At 46.4% G+C, this 17,196-nt stretch overlaps 1 protein-coding gene across 4 annotated transcripts in view; it reads right to left on the bottom strand.

Annotated features, from left to right (window-relative positions):
• The window catches only part of NTRK2 (neurotrophic receptor tyrosine kinase 2), a 395,961-nt gene extending 379,327 nt beyond the window's left edge, over positions 1-16,634 (bottom strand). For 2 of the 4 annotated variants that reach the window (XM_047755021.1, XM_047755020.1), the window contains exon 1: positions 16,043-16,286. In XM_047755021.1, coding sequence (XP_047610977.1) covers positions 16,043-16,254 — 212 coding nt within the window. In that variant the 5' untranslated portion in view covers positions 16,255-16,286. Of the gene's footprint in view, positions 1-16,042 lie in introns of all 4 variants that reach the window. The other 2 variants (XM_047755019.1, XM_047755022.1) reach the window with 2 other exon arrangements.
• Positions 16,635-17,196: the final 562 nt, after the last annotated feature.

The raw sequence follows: 17,196 nt of genomic DNA on the forward strand, positions 1-17,196 counted from the left end.
AACATCAGAAGACAAGCAAAACATAAACTTTCTTATTGCTAAATAGGTTTTAAGAATTCTTTTTTTTTTTTTTTTTCAAGAGATCACCAATCCAATAGGAAAAGAAAGTGGAGTTCCCTTTGTGGCCCAGTGATAACGAACCCAACTAGTATCCAGCAGCATGCTGGTTAGATCCCTGGCCCTGCTCAGTGGGTTAAGGATCCAGTGTTGCCATGAGCTGTGATGTAGGCCAGCAGGCACAGCTCCAATTCGACCCCTAGCCTGGGAACTCCCATATGCCCCAGGTATGGCCCTCGAAAGGCAAAAAAAAGAAGAAAAAAGAAAGAAAGAAAAGAAAATGGCTATGGGAATATTACAACAGAGTTCACTGAAAGAGAAATACAAATGACTTACATACAAAGAAAAAGGTTTTGGGTTTTTTTTTTTCTTTCTTTAGGGCCGAACCCTAGGCTTATGGAGATTCCCAGGCTAGGGGTCGAATCAGAGCTATAGCCACTGGCTTATGCCACAGCCACAGCCGCGCTAGATCTGAGCTTCATCTGCAACCTACACCACCTTAACCCACTGAGAGAGGCCAGGGATCGAACCTGTGTCCTCATGGTTATGCCTCAGATTTGTTTCCGCTGAACCTCAACGGGAACTCCAAAAAAAGATTTTTAACCTGAATCATAATTACAGGACGGTGAAATAAAACAATGATGAGATACCATCTCCCAGGAATCTGACTGAGGTCAAAGGTTTTGCTAACAAACAGTATTGGCATGGCTGTAGAAAAATTATGCAGGATCACTTTAAAGACTCAGAAAGGCTCCCAGGCTTAAGCAAGTCTTGGCTAAAGGCACTAATCTTTCTAAAGAAAGAATGTGTCAATCAGAATTGGTGCCCGGCAGTGAATGAAGGAGAGAGAAAGGAGTGTCCATCCAGAGGACAGAGGTCCGGGCCAAAGTACTTCAAGTTCTGCATTCCCTTTTGTGAAGGCTCTCCCATTATGGAGATGGATGCCTCAGGCAAGCTTAGCTTAATGCCATTTAACATTTTAAATGCAGAATTAAGTGCCCCTGCTTGAATTCCAAGATCACCAAGCAGGCTTCCAGTTATAATTTGTTCTCCTTTATAGATCTGTGGACAAGGAAAGCAATCTTTATGCTGATCTTTGCGTTCGGGTCTGGGCTGATCTGTGCGTTCGGGTCTGTGTGATAGTTATATGCTTCATTATATAGCAACATAGTGACAATCTGGTTTGGTTTGGTTTTAACCTAAAAAAAAACCAAAAAAACAAAAAACTGTAGACTTTATTCTAAGAGACATGGGCAGCCATGGGGTAATCAGAAGCAATGATGTTCACATCAGCATTTTAGAAAGACCACTTCACTCCAGCACAGTGTGGCATATGGATAGAGTGGGGGCAAGACTGGAGGCCAGATGCCACATAAGAAGCAGTTACAGCATTTTAGGCAAAAATGATGGTGGAATGAATTATTTTTTTGCTTGTTTGATGTCCGTTTCCCCTCCCAGACTGCAAGCTTGGTAAGGAGAAGAGAGAGGAAAACCAAGTCAATCTTTTTTTTTTTTTTTTGCTTTTTTAGGGCCGCATAGCAGCATGTGGAGGTTCCCAGGCTAGGGGTCCAGTCAGAGCTGCAGCTGCCAGCCTACGCCCCTGCCACAGCAACATGGGATCCGAGCCACGACTGTGCCCTAGACCACAGCTCACAGCAATGCTTAACCCACTGAGTGAGGCCAGGGATCGAACCCGCAACCTCATGGTTCCTAATCGGATTCATTTCCCCCGCGCCACAATGGGAACTCCAATCTTTCTTACTACCAGATCCCAAGTACTTAGCATGAGACAGAGCAGATCCCAGTTAATAACTATTGGAAGAAAGTATAAATAAGTGAATGAATGTGGGCAGTAGGATTCTTAAAATTTGGACAGAGTTAAGAAATATTTAGAAAAGTGAACTGGTAAGACAATGAATAACTACAGGGCTAAAGAAGGGGAGGAGCCAAGGTTTGGGGCATGCAAAACCTTCGGACCGAGTGGTCAGTGGTGCCATCCATTAAGACTGGGGACACTGGAGTTGGGTTTGGGGCCACAATGATGCATTTATTTTTTTTTATTTTTTTATTTTTATTTTTATTGTCTTTTTTTGCCTTTTCTAGGGCCGCTTCCCACAGCATATGGAGGCTCCCAGGCTAGGGGTCTAATCAGAGCTGTAGCCACCAGCCTACACCACAGCCACAGCAATGGGGGACCCAAGCCAAATCTGCGACCTACACCACAGCTCACAGCAACGCTGGATCTTTAACCCACTGAGCAAGGTCAGGGATTGAACCCGAAACCTCATAGTTCCTAGTCAGATTCGTTAACCACTGCACCATGACGGGAACTCCGACAATGATGCATTTAATGTGGAGATGTCAAGTGTGATGCACTATGACACATCCATGAGAGATGTTCAGTAGGAAGCTGGGCATATGAACCCAAAGGTCATCAATTGAAAGCTGGTGGGGACAATGGTTAAGACCCCAGCAGCATGCAGAAAGCAAAAGAAGTCACAGATAAGGGTGATGCAACCCAGGAAGAGAAGCAACTCTAGGACAGAGGCCAAAAGAATATCAGCTTTTAGGAAAAGAGGAAAGAAAAGGAAGCCCCTCATTAAGACTAAGAAGCAGCATCCAGAGAGAGGTAGGGAGAAAACAAGGAAAGAGCACTGACACCGAGGCCAACAAAAAGGGGATGCTTCAGGACGGGGTGAGAAATGAGGCCACGTTCTGCTAAGAAGCACATAAGAAAAGGACAGAGAAATCCACCTTGGATTCTGTCCCATGAAGGTCCTCAGGGGCTGTGAAGATCAAGTTTGATGAAGCAGTAGGTTGAGACTGGATTCCGAGGTGAAGCAACAGACATAGTGAGTACAGATCAGACTTCTAAGAATAGGGGTGGAAAGGAGAGAGGAAAAGACAGGACTAAAGACACATGGAACGAGACAGGCGAAAGGAAAACTTTCCTAAATGGAAGGGACCTGGTCCTGCTTGAATCCTGATGTTGACGACAGAAAAAGACTGAAAATACAGACAAAACGGGGAAAGTCATCAAAAGAGAGAAGTTTAAGAGGACGGGAGATCTGTACTCCAACTGGAGCGATTCGTTTTGGCCAAAAGGCGCTCCAGCCCTTGCCCTGTCCTGGGAGGGAAGGCAGCTTGCTCAAATGGCATAAGAGCGGGTGAGGCCACAGAACATCACAAATATTGACAAGAATGTGTGCCATCCGAGGAAATAGGGATGGGACTTGCTCACAACCAGTCTACACATCTATGCCTCCCACTATTAACAGCAAAACGTATGCACTTTGGGGAGGAAGCATCGTTTTGTAATTGGCCCCACGTCTGGATGAAGCTGAAACAATCAACATGGGAGACTGAGCTTTAGCCTCCTGTGCGCTGACTGTCCCTATCACATTATGTTAAAATTAGATCTGTCTCCAAAAGAAACAAACTCAAGGACTTGGAGAAAAGCCCAAGGGTGGGGGGATGTGAAAAGTAACATAGTGTCTTTTCTGTCAAAGGAAATCTTGGTTACTCCATTTTGCTGAAAGGCCTTCCTGCAAACCCACTCCTCTTTCCTTCTTCTCCCCAGTAACAATTTGTTTCAAATTAGCCAATGCGGAAGAATGTGCCCCCTTACCTGACCCATGGGAAGGGGATAGGTACATCACCTGCATTGGGGATAAATACGGGAGGGTCCTTTGTTCAGGGCACGCGCTTTTTGGAGTACCCATGCCCTTCTGCAGAAGTAGAGCCTTGTCAAGATTTATCCTTGTCCACGTGTCTCTTTCCGACACTGGCGATCTGAGCCAGAGTTATCTAATTTCCAACAGTGGGGAGAGAGTGGGATGGATTGGGAGTCTGGCCTTAGTAGATGCAAACTTTACATTTAAAGCAGATAAACAGGTTCACCTTGGGCAGGGGCTGGCGCGAGGGGCCCGGGGAGGAGGGGGGGGGGGGAATTATTTCCCAAAGTGAAACCTCCTCCAATTTCCATCCAGGGCCAGGCCCTCCGGCAGCCTCTGGCCTCCCCCAGTTTTCCCCACTCACCCCACTTCTTCCCAGGGGGGGTGGTGGGAAGCCAGCAAGAGAGACGGGATCAAGATGGCGGAATAGAAGGACTGGAGCTCACCTTCTCTCATAAGAACAACAAAATTACAACCAAATGCTGAACAACCTTCAACCAAATGGACTGGAAACTTTCAAAAAAGATGTTCTACTCCAGAAGACAAAGAGGAGGCCACATCAAGACAGTAAGGAAGGGTGATTACACAATATAAGCAACCCATACCTCCTGGGTGGGAAGCCCAGTCTGGAAAGGAACTATATCACAGAGACTCACCTACAGGAGTGAGAGTTCTGAGCCCCGCATCGGGTCCCCACGCCTGGGGATCTGGCACTGGGAGAAAGAGCCCCCGGAACATCTGGCATTGAAGGCCAATGGGGCTTGCGCGCAGGAGTTCCACGGGACTGGGGAAAACGGAGACCCCATTTTTGAAAGGCGCACACAAGCTTTCATGTGCACGGGGTCCCAGAGCAAAGCAGAGGCTCCACAGAAATCTGGGTCGGACCTAACTGTGGCTCCTTGTAGGGGAAGGACATTGGCAGCAAAAGTCTCGGGAGTGTTCAGCGGCGTGTGTTCCTCTAGAGGCGGCCATTTTGGGAAGACCCGGCCCCGCCCATCAGGGCTGAGAAGCCCCAGAACAAACAATAATCCAGGTGGGATCACAGCCCCACCCCTCAGTAAACTAGCTGCCTAAAGACGCCCCCAGGCACACAGCTGCCTCTAATCTCACCCCGAGACCAAGCCCCACCCACCAGAGGGATCAGAAGCAGCTCCACCTACCAGTGGGCAACCACCAGTCCCTCCCATCAGGAAGCCTACAGCAAACCCCCCTACCAACTTCAGCCGCAGGGGGAGCAGACACCAGAAGAGAGGCTACAACTCTACTGTCTGCAAAAAGGAGACCACACCAAAAACCTATAAAAATGAAAAGACAGACAACTATATCTGATAAGGGAGAAAGAGTGGATAAACAATAAGGTCCTACTGTATGGCACAGGGAACTATGTCTAGTCACTTGTGGTGGAACTTGATGGAGGATCATGTGAAAGAATGTGTATGTATATATATCTATGACTGGGTCACTTTGCTGTACAGCAGAAATGGACAGAACATTCATTGTAAATCAACTATAATAGAAAAAAATTAAAGTCTTACCAAAAAGAAAAAAAAAATAGATCTGTCTCTCCCACCAGCTGTAAGCTACTCACCCAGGGGCTTCTTGCCTCCATAAAGTACCTTACTAGTCTCTGGCATCCTAGTGTCCTCAACTAACATGAGCGGAACTGCACTTAGGTTTGTGTCAAGTTGGAGTGAGATGGCTGGCAGCCCACGGAACAATGGGGAAACACATGGAACACTATTCCAGCCAGCAGGAAGGGAGGACTTGAGGGCGAGAGAAAGGGGAGATTTGAAGTCATTGCAAGTTCCCACTTCGGGGGTCACAGAAGGTGAAGATGGCAAAGAGGCAAGCCAGTTCGAGATCCCTCAAAGCACCACCCACAAAAATGGACCAAGAGTTGGCTGAAAAGGTCAGGACACGGTGCAAGTGTGCAGATCAGATGTGAACATACAGAGCAGCAGATAAAATCGCCTAAAATCGCAGGTAAATGGTAGATGTGAAGAAAACTATCTCTAGGGAATTCCCTTCATGGCTCAGTGGTTAACAAACCTGACTAGGATACATGAGGATGCGGGTTCAATCCCTGGCCTTGCTCAGTGGGTTAAGGATCCGGTGTTGTCTTGTGCTGTGGTGTAGGTCACAGACACAGCTTGGATTCCACGTTGCTGTGGCTGTGGCGAAGGCCGGCAGCTGTAGTTCCAATTAGACCCCTAGCTGGGGAATCTCCATATGCCTCAGATGAGGCCCTAAAAAGACAAAAAGCAAAACAAAACAAAACCCTATCTCTGTGCAAACTATTACATTTAGAACGGATAAGCAGTGGGGTCCTACTGTACAACACAGGGAACTGTGTCCAGTCTCTTGGAAGAGAACGTGATGGAAGATAGTATGAAAAAAAAAAAGAATGCATATACATATGAATGTATGTACATATGGCTGGGTCACTTTGCTGTACAGCAGAAATTGGAGGAAGGTTGTAAATCAACTTGTACTTTAATAAAAAAAATTTTTAAAAGAAAACTACTTCTAGGGGGGAAAAAATGTTTGTTCCAATGAGTGGGAAACCTTGGGAGCAGTGCCACTCAGACACCCAGGAGGGCAGGGAGCAGGTGACCTGCAAAGCCATCTACCCTGAACTAGAGAGGTGGACTTAAAGGACCCCCCCCCCCAGATGGGACACTGTTGCCTAAGCCATGAAGAGAACTAAAGCAAGCTCGGCTTGGCATCGGTCTCCGGGGGGAGGAGGCGAGGGTGAATTTCAGAACAGAAAAGACAAGGTCGTGGCTGACTGATTCAGAACCACAGATGCTTTCAGGGATCAGCATCCTTCTCAACCGCAAACTCCAGTTTCAGGATTAGGAAACTGCCTGGTGAGATTAAATGGCTCACCCAGGATCCCAGGTTCTGCTACGGTGAGAGTGTAGACAGGAAGCCCAACTCCCATCTCCCCAGCCAGGGCCCCTTCAGTTACCCCAGGTTCCTTTATGTTGTTGTCCCTCTGACTGTGTTAAAGTTATCAGGTCAGGGTCACAAAGGCCAACCAGGATGGTCAACTCACAGGTCCTGCAACCAAAGATTTCTTTACAACCCATGAAAGGGGCTTTGCAATCAAGCCTCTGTGTGTGTGTGTGTCTGTGTGTGTGTGAAGGTTTTCTGTGTGTATGTGTATTTGTGTGTGTTTTGTGTGCATATGTGTATTTGTATGTGTGTGTTTGTGTGTGTGTGTGTTGAGGGCAGTGGGGAGGAAGATAAGACACACCACTAGAAACAGAGTAAGGAGACTAAAAGGTCACAAAGGGAAAAGGCCAGACCCAGGAATGCAAGGGCAACAGCCCAGGAGCAAAATCCCACCATGACACTCAGCGTCCAGGGGGGCAGCTGCAGGATTCTGAAGTGAAGCTGAGAGGCAACCAACAGTGTGTGGCTTGGGCTGGTTGGGTTTTGCGGAGCGAGGTGCCTGTTTTTCTACCATACCTTGCTCGAGGGCTTAGAGGCCATTGTGTTGAGCTCTCTTACCCCCCCAATCCCTGCACACACTCTGCACGATGAGTAAGCGGAGGCCTAAGGAAGGAAGCGGGCTGTCCCCACCATGAGCCACAGGGAACTTGTGCCCAGACACCCCCCGCCCCCGGCAGCCACCTCACAGCTGAGGACTGCGGGGCACAGGAAATAGAAATAACCTTGGGGAGTTCCCGTTGCAGCACGGCGGAAACGAATCTGGCCAGGACCCATGAGGTTGCAGGTTCGATCCCTGGCCTCCCTCAGTGGGTTAAAGATCTAGCGTTGCTGTGAGTTGTGGTGTAGGTCACAGATGTGGCTCGAATCCTGTGTTGCTGTGGCTGTGGAACAGGCCTGGGGCTATAGCTCCAATTGGACCCCTAGGCTGGGAACCTCCATGTGCCACAGGTGCAGCCCTAAAAAGCAAAAAAGCAAAAAAAGAAATAAATGGTGACAAAGATTAAAGCTTAGAGGAACCCATCTTTGTAGATTGCACCATGTTTCGGAGGTTAGAAAAAAGAATTCTACTATCTTTTGGTTTGAGTGACACTATTGTAGAATTGTTCAAAAACACCTCACTGATCACTGCGTGTGTTTGCTTCTGCTGAGAACCCATCAACGAGGCCACATTCTGAGTAGCCAGAGGCACTGCTCTAAAGCTCACGCACTTCACTCAGAGAAGACCTCTTGCTCAGTCCTTATGGAGAGAAATCTAGAACGACTGAAACCAAATTTAAAACTTGGGAAGGGCATTTATAAGGAAAATAGAATGCACTTGGAGTGCAGCTGTGGTGGATGCCAGGGCTCAGGTTCCATCCCTGGCCCAGGAACTTCCACATGCTGCACATGTAGCCAAAGCAAATAAATTATATGTGTGTGTGTGTGTGTGTGTGTGTATAAACATACACACATACATATATACTTATACATAATGTGCAGCATGATGCCTATAACCCATAATACTGTATTACAGGAGTTTCCATCGTGGCTCAGTGGTTAACGAATCCAACTAGGTACCATGAGGTTGCAGGTTTGACCCCTGGCCTTGCTCAGTGGGTTAAGGATCTGGCGTTGCCACGAGCTGTGGTGTAGGTCGAAGATGAGGCTCGGATCCCGCGTTGCTGTGGCTGTGGTGTAGGCCAGCGGCTATAGCTCCGATTCAACCCCTAGCCCAGGAACCTCCATATGCCACAGATGTGGCCCTAGAAAAGGCAAAAAGACCAAAAAATAAAAACCAAAAAAACTAAGAAAAAATAATACTGTAGTATATATTTGAAAGTTGCTAAGAGATCTTCACAGTTCTCATCACAAGAAAAAAAAAATGTGCTAACTATGGGTGGTGATGGATGTTAACAAGACTTATTGGGTGATCATTTTGCAATATATACCAATATTGAATCACTATGTTGTATGCCTGAAATGAATATAATATTATATGTCAATTATATCTCAGGCTTTAAAAAAAAAAGTCTGGGTGGTTGAAGTAAGTCCTCAATGGTTAGAAAAATTCTATAATTTCAGATAATGAAGTCTGAAAAGACCACACCTAGAAGAGTTTTATACATATGTTTATAGATTCATAGACACATTGTACACACACAAATAGAATTCTGGGGTGTGTGTGTGTATCTGTCTGTCCAGGAAATGATGGGGAGATGAAGATTACAGGAAAGGGTGGGGTTCTAAGTAACAGCAGGCCATTCTTTGCAAGAAAAAAAGGGAACTCTTAAATGATGTGCGATTACATCATTTAAAATGTTTAAAATGTTTATTATGTTTAAATGATTAAAATGTTTATTCTATGCTAGAAGATGCCACATTCCCAAGGGCACACGACTCCTTTATCTCTTAAGGGTACAAAGGAAGGAGGGATGGCTTCAGTCTCCTCCTCCCCACTGCCATCCTGTTTAACTTGGGAACATATATTTGAATCTCTACACTTCTCCTAAAATTGCCTGTGCTCTTAAGGCCCAACTTGGACAAGAGGGACTGAGTAGACAAAGCCCGGAGCAAGACACTGGAGCGAATTCTATCCTGAATTACGCTCAGCTTGACCGAGAGCCTCGGGCAAGCCAATCAACCTGACAGTCCCTCCGAGGTTGTCAGGACCTCCCCACTTACTTCAGAGTGAGGTTTTAAACCTAAATAAGCAGATGTCTGTAAAGTACTTTCCAGACCCCTTGGGGAGATGCCCTGCATGAAGCCAGAGGTATGTCTCCAAAGTGTGCTCATCCTGGAAAAGCCATAGCACAGGCTGTGGACAACATGCAAAATGGTAGCAGAATGGATCCTGGATGTGAGTCAACAGCCCTTAGGTTTGCTCCCTGGCTCAGCCACCAGTCTTGGGGCAATGAGAAGGGGGAGGAGGAGGAAGTGGGATGGACAGTAGTTTGGCGTTTTAGGGTGCAAACTGGCATATTTGGAATGGATGGGCAAAGGGCCCCCACAGAGAACTGTGTGTGACTGGGTCACTTTGCTGTACCACAGAAATTGAAGAAACATGGTACATCAACTATACCCTAAATTTAAATTAAAAAAAAAAAAAAAGAAGGCTGGAAAAAACAGTGCTCTCTGGCCATGGGTCTCTCATGGGAGCTAAGACAGACTTTGTATAAAGGGCTGTGGGTTCCTCCATTTACATAATCACTGCTGACTGTGGCACTGACTCCCGGGCAGCAGCCTTCATTCCACTCTGTCTGCCCTGCCCTCCCTCCAAGTCCAGTCCTCCAAGATGGTCCAGCAGGTTCAAGGTCAGCGTCCCTCACTGCTGCCAACTCACAAAAGCTTTTCTCTGACTTTTGTGTGTGCATCACTTAGAGGAGAGACTTCAAACCAATAAACAAACACACAGTCAACTAAACCAAAAAAAAAAAAAAAAGTCTCTCTTCTTAGGAAAAGATTGGGTCATTGCTTTGAGATCAGTAGCTCATCAACTTTTAAGCCCTTAGGCTAGTAGAGATGGGTTGCGAAGACTTAGCCAGACTAAGCTTGTCTTCACATCTCTGATGCTTTGAAAATGGTGGGCTGGAGTCAAGTTCAATCCAGAGACACAGAACAGAGGGGAGGCATGCTAAAGTAAAGGCCTTGGCACTTCCTTTGGATACTAAGAGAAAGTTTCCAGTATCTGAATGTCCTAAACACATCAGGGCTTTAAAAGCCACTCTCCTCACCACCCCTCATTCACACAGAGAGGCATGGAGCAGGGCATTTCTAAGCCCCCTGCTCTTTGCATGGTCCTGATTTTAAGGGACTCTGTGACCTTGGACCCATTGGCCCAAGCACACACATGCCACCAGTCTTATTAAGCAGCTCACACTGAAAAAGATATGAATGGTTTGGAGAATTCAGAGCAGCCCCTGCAAACATGCACGTGGAGGAGTTCCCTTGTGGTGCAGTGGGTTAAGGATCTGGCATTGTCACCGCAATGGCTTGGGTTCGATCCCTGGCTCAGGAACTTCGGCATGCCGCAGGTACAGCCGAAAAAGAAAACATGCACTTGAGACCCAATGACACCAAAGGTCCTCAGATGCTAGCACTGCTGGGCTCTGAGCACCCGGGACCAATCTCTTCTTCGCAGCTGATGTATGAACTGCACTTTCTCCACTACCAAAGCTTGTGGAACTTCAGAACCAGAGCACGGAATCCAGCTGACAAACTCAGGCCCAGAGACACGAGGGGCTGCTTCAAGATCAGGAAACTCCTGACTCCAGCTTTCTATAACATATATATGGTTTTTTTTTTTTTTTGAATATGTAAACATAGCGCCTATGTGTTATTTTTCTTCCCAGGTTTATAGCAATCACAAGCATTCACTCCTTCATCTCCAAGATCAATATTTACCACTTGCTAGTCCTCTGGACAGCCCAGAGAGCAAAGTGAGTGGTGACAAGCCATCCCAATTATGAGGGATCTTTTGCTTTCTTTAATAGTGATCAATCAGAAATCAAATATGGAGCTAAGATTATCAAGCAACTGCAGGGGGGTAGGTATGTGTTTTCAAAACTTAGACCAAATACATTATGAAAATGATCAATCAACTATTAGCAACCCAAGGTTCAGATATTTTTTCTCTCCCTTTCTTTCTCTCACACACATCAAATGAGAAAAAAAAAAAATTGCCCTGTCTAAATAACCTGTCACCCAAATTATCCAATTGATTTGTAAACATCATAAAGAACCAAAAATCAGCATTGCTCCGAGGAGCAGCAGGTTCAAAGTCACAGTTCAACCTATAGTTTCTGAACCTACAAGAAGTTCTCTGGAGAAGTGGTGAGGTTCTTCTGAGGGATGATGGCAGTGCATGATATTCAATAATGGCTTGATTATGTTCCTTTTCCTAACAGGCAAATGAGCAATGAGTTAAAACTGGCAGCATTTGCTTGGTACCAAAGGCAAAGAGCAAAAAAAAAAAAAAAAGAAGAAGAAGAAGAAGAAAGATAAAGAAACCAAAAACAGAAAAAGAAAAGAAATTTAATTCATTTTCCCCAGCTAAACAAAAACTCTAGGTTTTGTATCCTTAGGACCTGGAGATAGTCAAAGACATCATACCGAATGTTCTGGAGGAGAAAGAGACCTCAACGCTCAGCTGCCAACTTTTGAGTTTAGAAACAGTGAAAGATCTTCAAACAGAACTAAACTCAGCGCTGGGGAGCTCTGACCGCATCATCTCAACTTCCCATTCCTTGCCTGCAATAACACATAACCCAGGCTCTTCTCTTAACTCTAGGGCTCTGAATTCCCATCAGGAAATATCACTTTTCAGAGAAGAAGGGGAAAAAAAAATCAAACACATGTTCCTGTAGAGTCAATGAGCAGTGATGGAGAGGGAGAGGTGGGGGAATGTAGGGTCAGAGGGTCATGGGCCTTTTCAATTGTTTTACCCAATGTAATAAAAACTTCCATGATGCAGAGATAGAAGATGTGAAACGAAGACGATTTTGGTGGTTGGGCTGAGCTGAATTCTGTAAATACCTTCACCAGGAAGACGGCGGGTTTTCAACTCCAGCTCGGAAGCTGTATTAAATAATGAATGTAAATAAGACTGCCTTATTTATTAACAAGTCCAGTGTGGCTTATCCCATCACACTCACAACTTTGGGGTTCTCAAATGTGCGTAAAACACAATCCAAAGTTCTAGAGCCCCCAACAGAGGGGCTGAGCAGTAAATATCAGAGTAATAAGCACGGCTGCCTTTCACTGAATCCTTATAAGTGCCAGGATTTTTTTTTTAGTACGATTAATTGCAGTGGAAAAGCTTACTAAGGTGAGAGAGCCAAAATCAATGTATTAATGACATAACATTACAGCTGCTTAACCAAGCCAACAATAAATTGCACACAGAGGCTCTGGCAGCAGAAGCTACAAATTCCATTTATGTGGTACTAAGAGGAAAACTATGAGACCAGTCTCCAAAGATTAATCCCAAATCAGTGAATGTCACCTGAGAAATTTAGAAAGAAAAGGTCTTTGCTGGTCTTCAAAAAATATGTGCAATATAAAAATACATTCCCCTTCACAACCATGTGAATATATTTAACGCTACTGAACGGTACACTTAAAAGGTAGTTAACACGGTAAGTTTTATGCCATGTGTTCCTGACCACAATTTTAAAAAAATTCATGACCTATTTTATATTTCAACCTTTCCTTTTACCACGGAATGAGACGGAACCTGTCGTTTTTTGCAAAACATTTTGCCACTTGCCACATCTAAGACTTAAATGGCTGGTTGCATAATTCCAACAATAGACTTTACTCTAGAATCACATTTACATGTGACAACAGTATTGTTTTTGAATTTAACTTAGCACTGCTCTGGTATGAGCAACTCCAAACAACAGAAGCTGGCATGTATGGACAGTGTGATGCTGGACAGGTATGATGTGTGTCTACACACAGTTGTAGATATAGACCTGGGTCACATATATGAGTAAAGGATGTGAGATGGACACTGTGATGGGAAGATTTTTAATCAAACAGATTCAAATAATGACTGAAAACGAAATGTCAGCCTGGCTTAACATATGCCTGAAGAATCGAGAAATAAAATCCTCTCTCTTAAGTACTCCATCCATGTATTTTGAAAAAGTTTTACCATGGGCTCTCTCTGAACCCATGGTGGTTTTGCTTTTCCCCCCAGTATATAGATATTAAAAGAGTGACTCTTTCTAAATGATATAGTAAATTGTGTTTTCAGCAAACTCTAAGCATGATTTTAGCTACATTAGCCCTGTTTTTTTTTTCTTTTTTTTTTTTAAGAGAAACATGTAATTTCAGCGAAAACCCATTAAACTAGAACTTTAAAACAGGTTATTGCAAGAATACCATTGGGTCTAATAACAAAGTTAAAAAAAAAAGTGTAATTTGGTTCCAACTGCAGCTGGTATCCACTGGTCAAGAATTTAAAAGCTGTTCAAGCAAATATTAGTACGTAGGAAAGCACAAATGGTGTCATATAAGGATGAAAGTGAAACAAGCCTATCTACTCATGTCATTTGGCGATCAAAGCGGTAGAATTCAAAATAATCATACAAAGTGCTTTCCAAACAAGAATTTCAACACATTTTACAAATAAAGACACTGGAGCACAAACTGCCTGAGCTCAAATGAAGCTGAAGGACTGAGCAGAGATAGGTACTTTAGCTCAGCGCTCACCTCGATCAGCCTCGTGTTTCTCACCTAATTCCCCACACTGAACACTTTGGGCTACACACTTCTCCCCTTCTCTCCATCTCAGTGGGTTTTCCAAATCGAAAGTATACATGAGTAGAAATTAGGAGTCATGATTAGCTGTTATTGAATGAATAACTGTGACAAATGCTTTGATCGATGAAAAAAAAAATGAATCCTGAAACTAGGAAAATACCATCAGATAAAAAAGAAACAACACCAACTCTGAGAACTGATATATGAAAGCTCTACTCAAATCTATGAATTTCAAATATATCAGGCAGCTAAGAACACTAAGGTGTTAAACAAGGGGGTTTTTTTAATTTAAAGAAAAGTTTTATTTTTTCCCCCAATTATAGCCTGAAAAAACACTAGAGTGAAAAAAATAATTAGCCCTATGTTTCCTCCTTCATTATATAGTTATCACCAAAGAGAGAATTTTAAAACAGTTACACACAGACACACGTGCATGCATGCACACACACATGCACGCACACACACACACACACACACACAGACACACACACACACACACACCCCATCTAACTCTATACAGGTACTCCCCATGGTCTCAAAATAGTCTGAAGGCCTCTGAATTCCATATGGCTTCTTCCATCTGACTACTGACACCCATCTCACGAAAAAGACACAGATCCTGACAAAAGGCCACGGACATGTTGACCAGCCTGGCGAGCCTGGACCAGCCCAAGCCAGGACCAGCGAGATCTGGGCCCTACCCACCATTCCTCTGAGCCCTGCCTGCTGCTCTGCTTGCCAAAACGATTGCCATCCGAGCATCCCCAATCCAGCCTGACAGTTGGCAGCTCCCGGCACGTCTCAGCAGTGCTGGGCCGGCACGTCTCTCCTCGGTTCTGTTGTCATTTCCTCCTGCCTGAGCCTTCTAACTCGAGCATCACCCGCAGAAAAAAAAAAAACAACAGACTGGGAAGGTCTCTTACTTACATTAAAAACAGGTTATCTCGGTCAACTACGTTGGCACAACCAGGGTGTGCTGTTTTCCGTGGGGGAGGGGGAAATGCATGCGCACTCGCCGACCGGAAGGCCACAGCCCAAGCCCCACTTTCACGGCTGCCTATCCTGGCGTCAAACACCCTCAAGGAAAGCAGGAGAAGAAACTTTGCCTCACAATCTTCTCTATGGACGCCTAAAATCCTACATTAAGGAAACGTATACAATGGCAAAGCCCCCATACAAAGATGAGAGGGGAATGCTAGAGAAAGGGCCAGAGAATTCCTTCTTGGTAATGGATTTGTCACAAGGCATCAGAAGTGGAGGACAGAAATACACAATTCTGCCTCTCCATCGGATCAGGACAAGCTCAAACATTTCCAGGGACCGCGGGGTCCGAGGCTAAAGGCAGCACTCAACAGAGTCCTACACACTGCTTTATCATCCAACCTCGTCCCGGGGAATAATCCAATGGGCAATTAAGATTTATAATCCAAATGGTCTCCAAATTATATCTCTGGGAAGTCAAGTCCAAATTAAATCAGACCAGGCTTTTAGGCTTCCAACGATCACATTTTCTCTTTTGAGCCAGTGCATTTCAACACTCAGAACTTCTCTTCTTACAGATCATTTTCAAGGCCATCTCTGGATGCACTCTCCTAAGCAAAATCTGATATATAAAATGAAAAGGGAAATTGGTGAACTCCAGACCTCAGAGAAAGATGTTACGGGGGAGACTCGAACTTCCTTCAACAGTTGTTTTGTTTTTCTTCAAAAATTACTTTAACTTCTTTTCTAGCAAATATTACTGGAGCTTCTCCTAACACAACATACACATAGCAAGCACCTTATGAAACAAACATGTCCAGAACTAAGTTACTGCATATGGGAAGCTTAAAGCACACCCAACAGGGCTTTGACATATAAAGTGCATAGGAATATAATAGACATGTATTATTCAAAATATTTTAAATTGTCACACTTCTCCTTATGTTCACAGCCCCAAGGCAGTGACACAGGTAACTGACAGATGGTCCAACCCTGCATCTCTCATCTCTGACTTCTCCCCAGACTTCAAACAACATTCACCAGCAGGACGACGAACCTGCCTGTCCAGCCCAGGCCCTAGGGGCGAGGAGAAAAGGAAGGAAGGAAGGAGCACAAGGAACACTCACATTTCGGTGATGTTCTCAGGGTCTGCAGTGGAAGGCTCCAACCTCGGGAATGCCACGATGCCAGGAGAAGGGTCGCTGCACCAGATCCGAGAGGCGCTGCATTTGCAGGATGTGGGACAGGCAAGAGCGGCCCTCCAGAAGCCCACAATCAGCCAGCAGAAGCCCCAGAGCCGCGCCATGGCAGGCCCATGCCACCTCGTCCAGGACGACATTCCTAGCCACCAGTGCCAGCTCGAGTCAGACTGAGTACGTGTCCCTGAACTGCACCGGCCGGCCTCCCCTGCCGGTGCTGGGCGGCCTTTGCTGCGCCTGCCGCTCTCTCTCCACTCGGTGCTCCTCGCAGGCGCGCAGAGCCGAGCGTGTCCGGAGCTGAGCGCGTCCTGGCGGGTTCACAGTGGCAGGGGCATTTCGGGCCTCCTCACAGGGGGCGCTACCGTCTCTGGGAGCTGCGCCTCGGCCGCCGCTGCATGGCCGGGGAGCCGAGCACCGGGCGGCCGCGCTCCTGGGATGCTCTGGGACGCAGGCTCCTTCCTAGACGCGCACTGGGATCCGGGACGCACCTCGGGGCTAAGGACAAACAGACACGCATGAGACTGAGCCCCGGACCCCAGACACCACGAATTGGGGTACACTCCCTCCGCGCTCGTGTCACCCCCCGACCCCGAGCCCAGCCGGGAGACTGTGGATGGACCAGTGCCCAGCTCTGACCCCAGAAATGAACTTGCCCCTCGATGACACTGTCGCCGCGGGGGCACCAGCGTGCCCACCCTCTCTCGGAGCCCGAGGTTGTGGGGAAATAGGGCAAAGGGCCTCGAGATAGGATTCCATGGCACCAGCCAGGTGTAGGACCCATTAAAGGGGGACGCGGAGACTGCTAGGGGCGATGGTTCCGCGACGGGGCACCCGAATGATGCTGCAGAATCCGCCAGGGCCCCTGGGCGAAGGGGGCGCGGGCAGGTGGTGCGGCGCGTCCCACCTGGGGAGCCGCCGCGGCCGCCCCAGGGGGGACAGTGAGGGCCGAGATGACAGAAGGCACTGTCCGCGCTGCTCACCCGGGCTCCGGCGCCTACCGCCCGCCAGCGGCGCCTGGGTCCAGGCTCCTCCTGCCGCTGGGCACGGAGCTCGGAGAGCGCGAGCTAAGGAGCGAGCGAGGC

Source organism: Phacochoerus africanus, chromosome 12 (genome assembly GCF_016906955.1).
Source record: "Phacochoerus africanus isolate WHEZ1 chromosome 12, ROS_Pafr_v1, whole genome shotgun sequence".
Classification (NCBI taxonomy): Eukaryota; Metazoa; Chordata; class Mammalia; order Artiodactyla; family Suidae; genus Phacochoerus; species Phacochoerus africanus.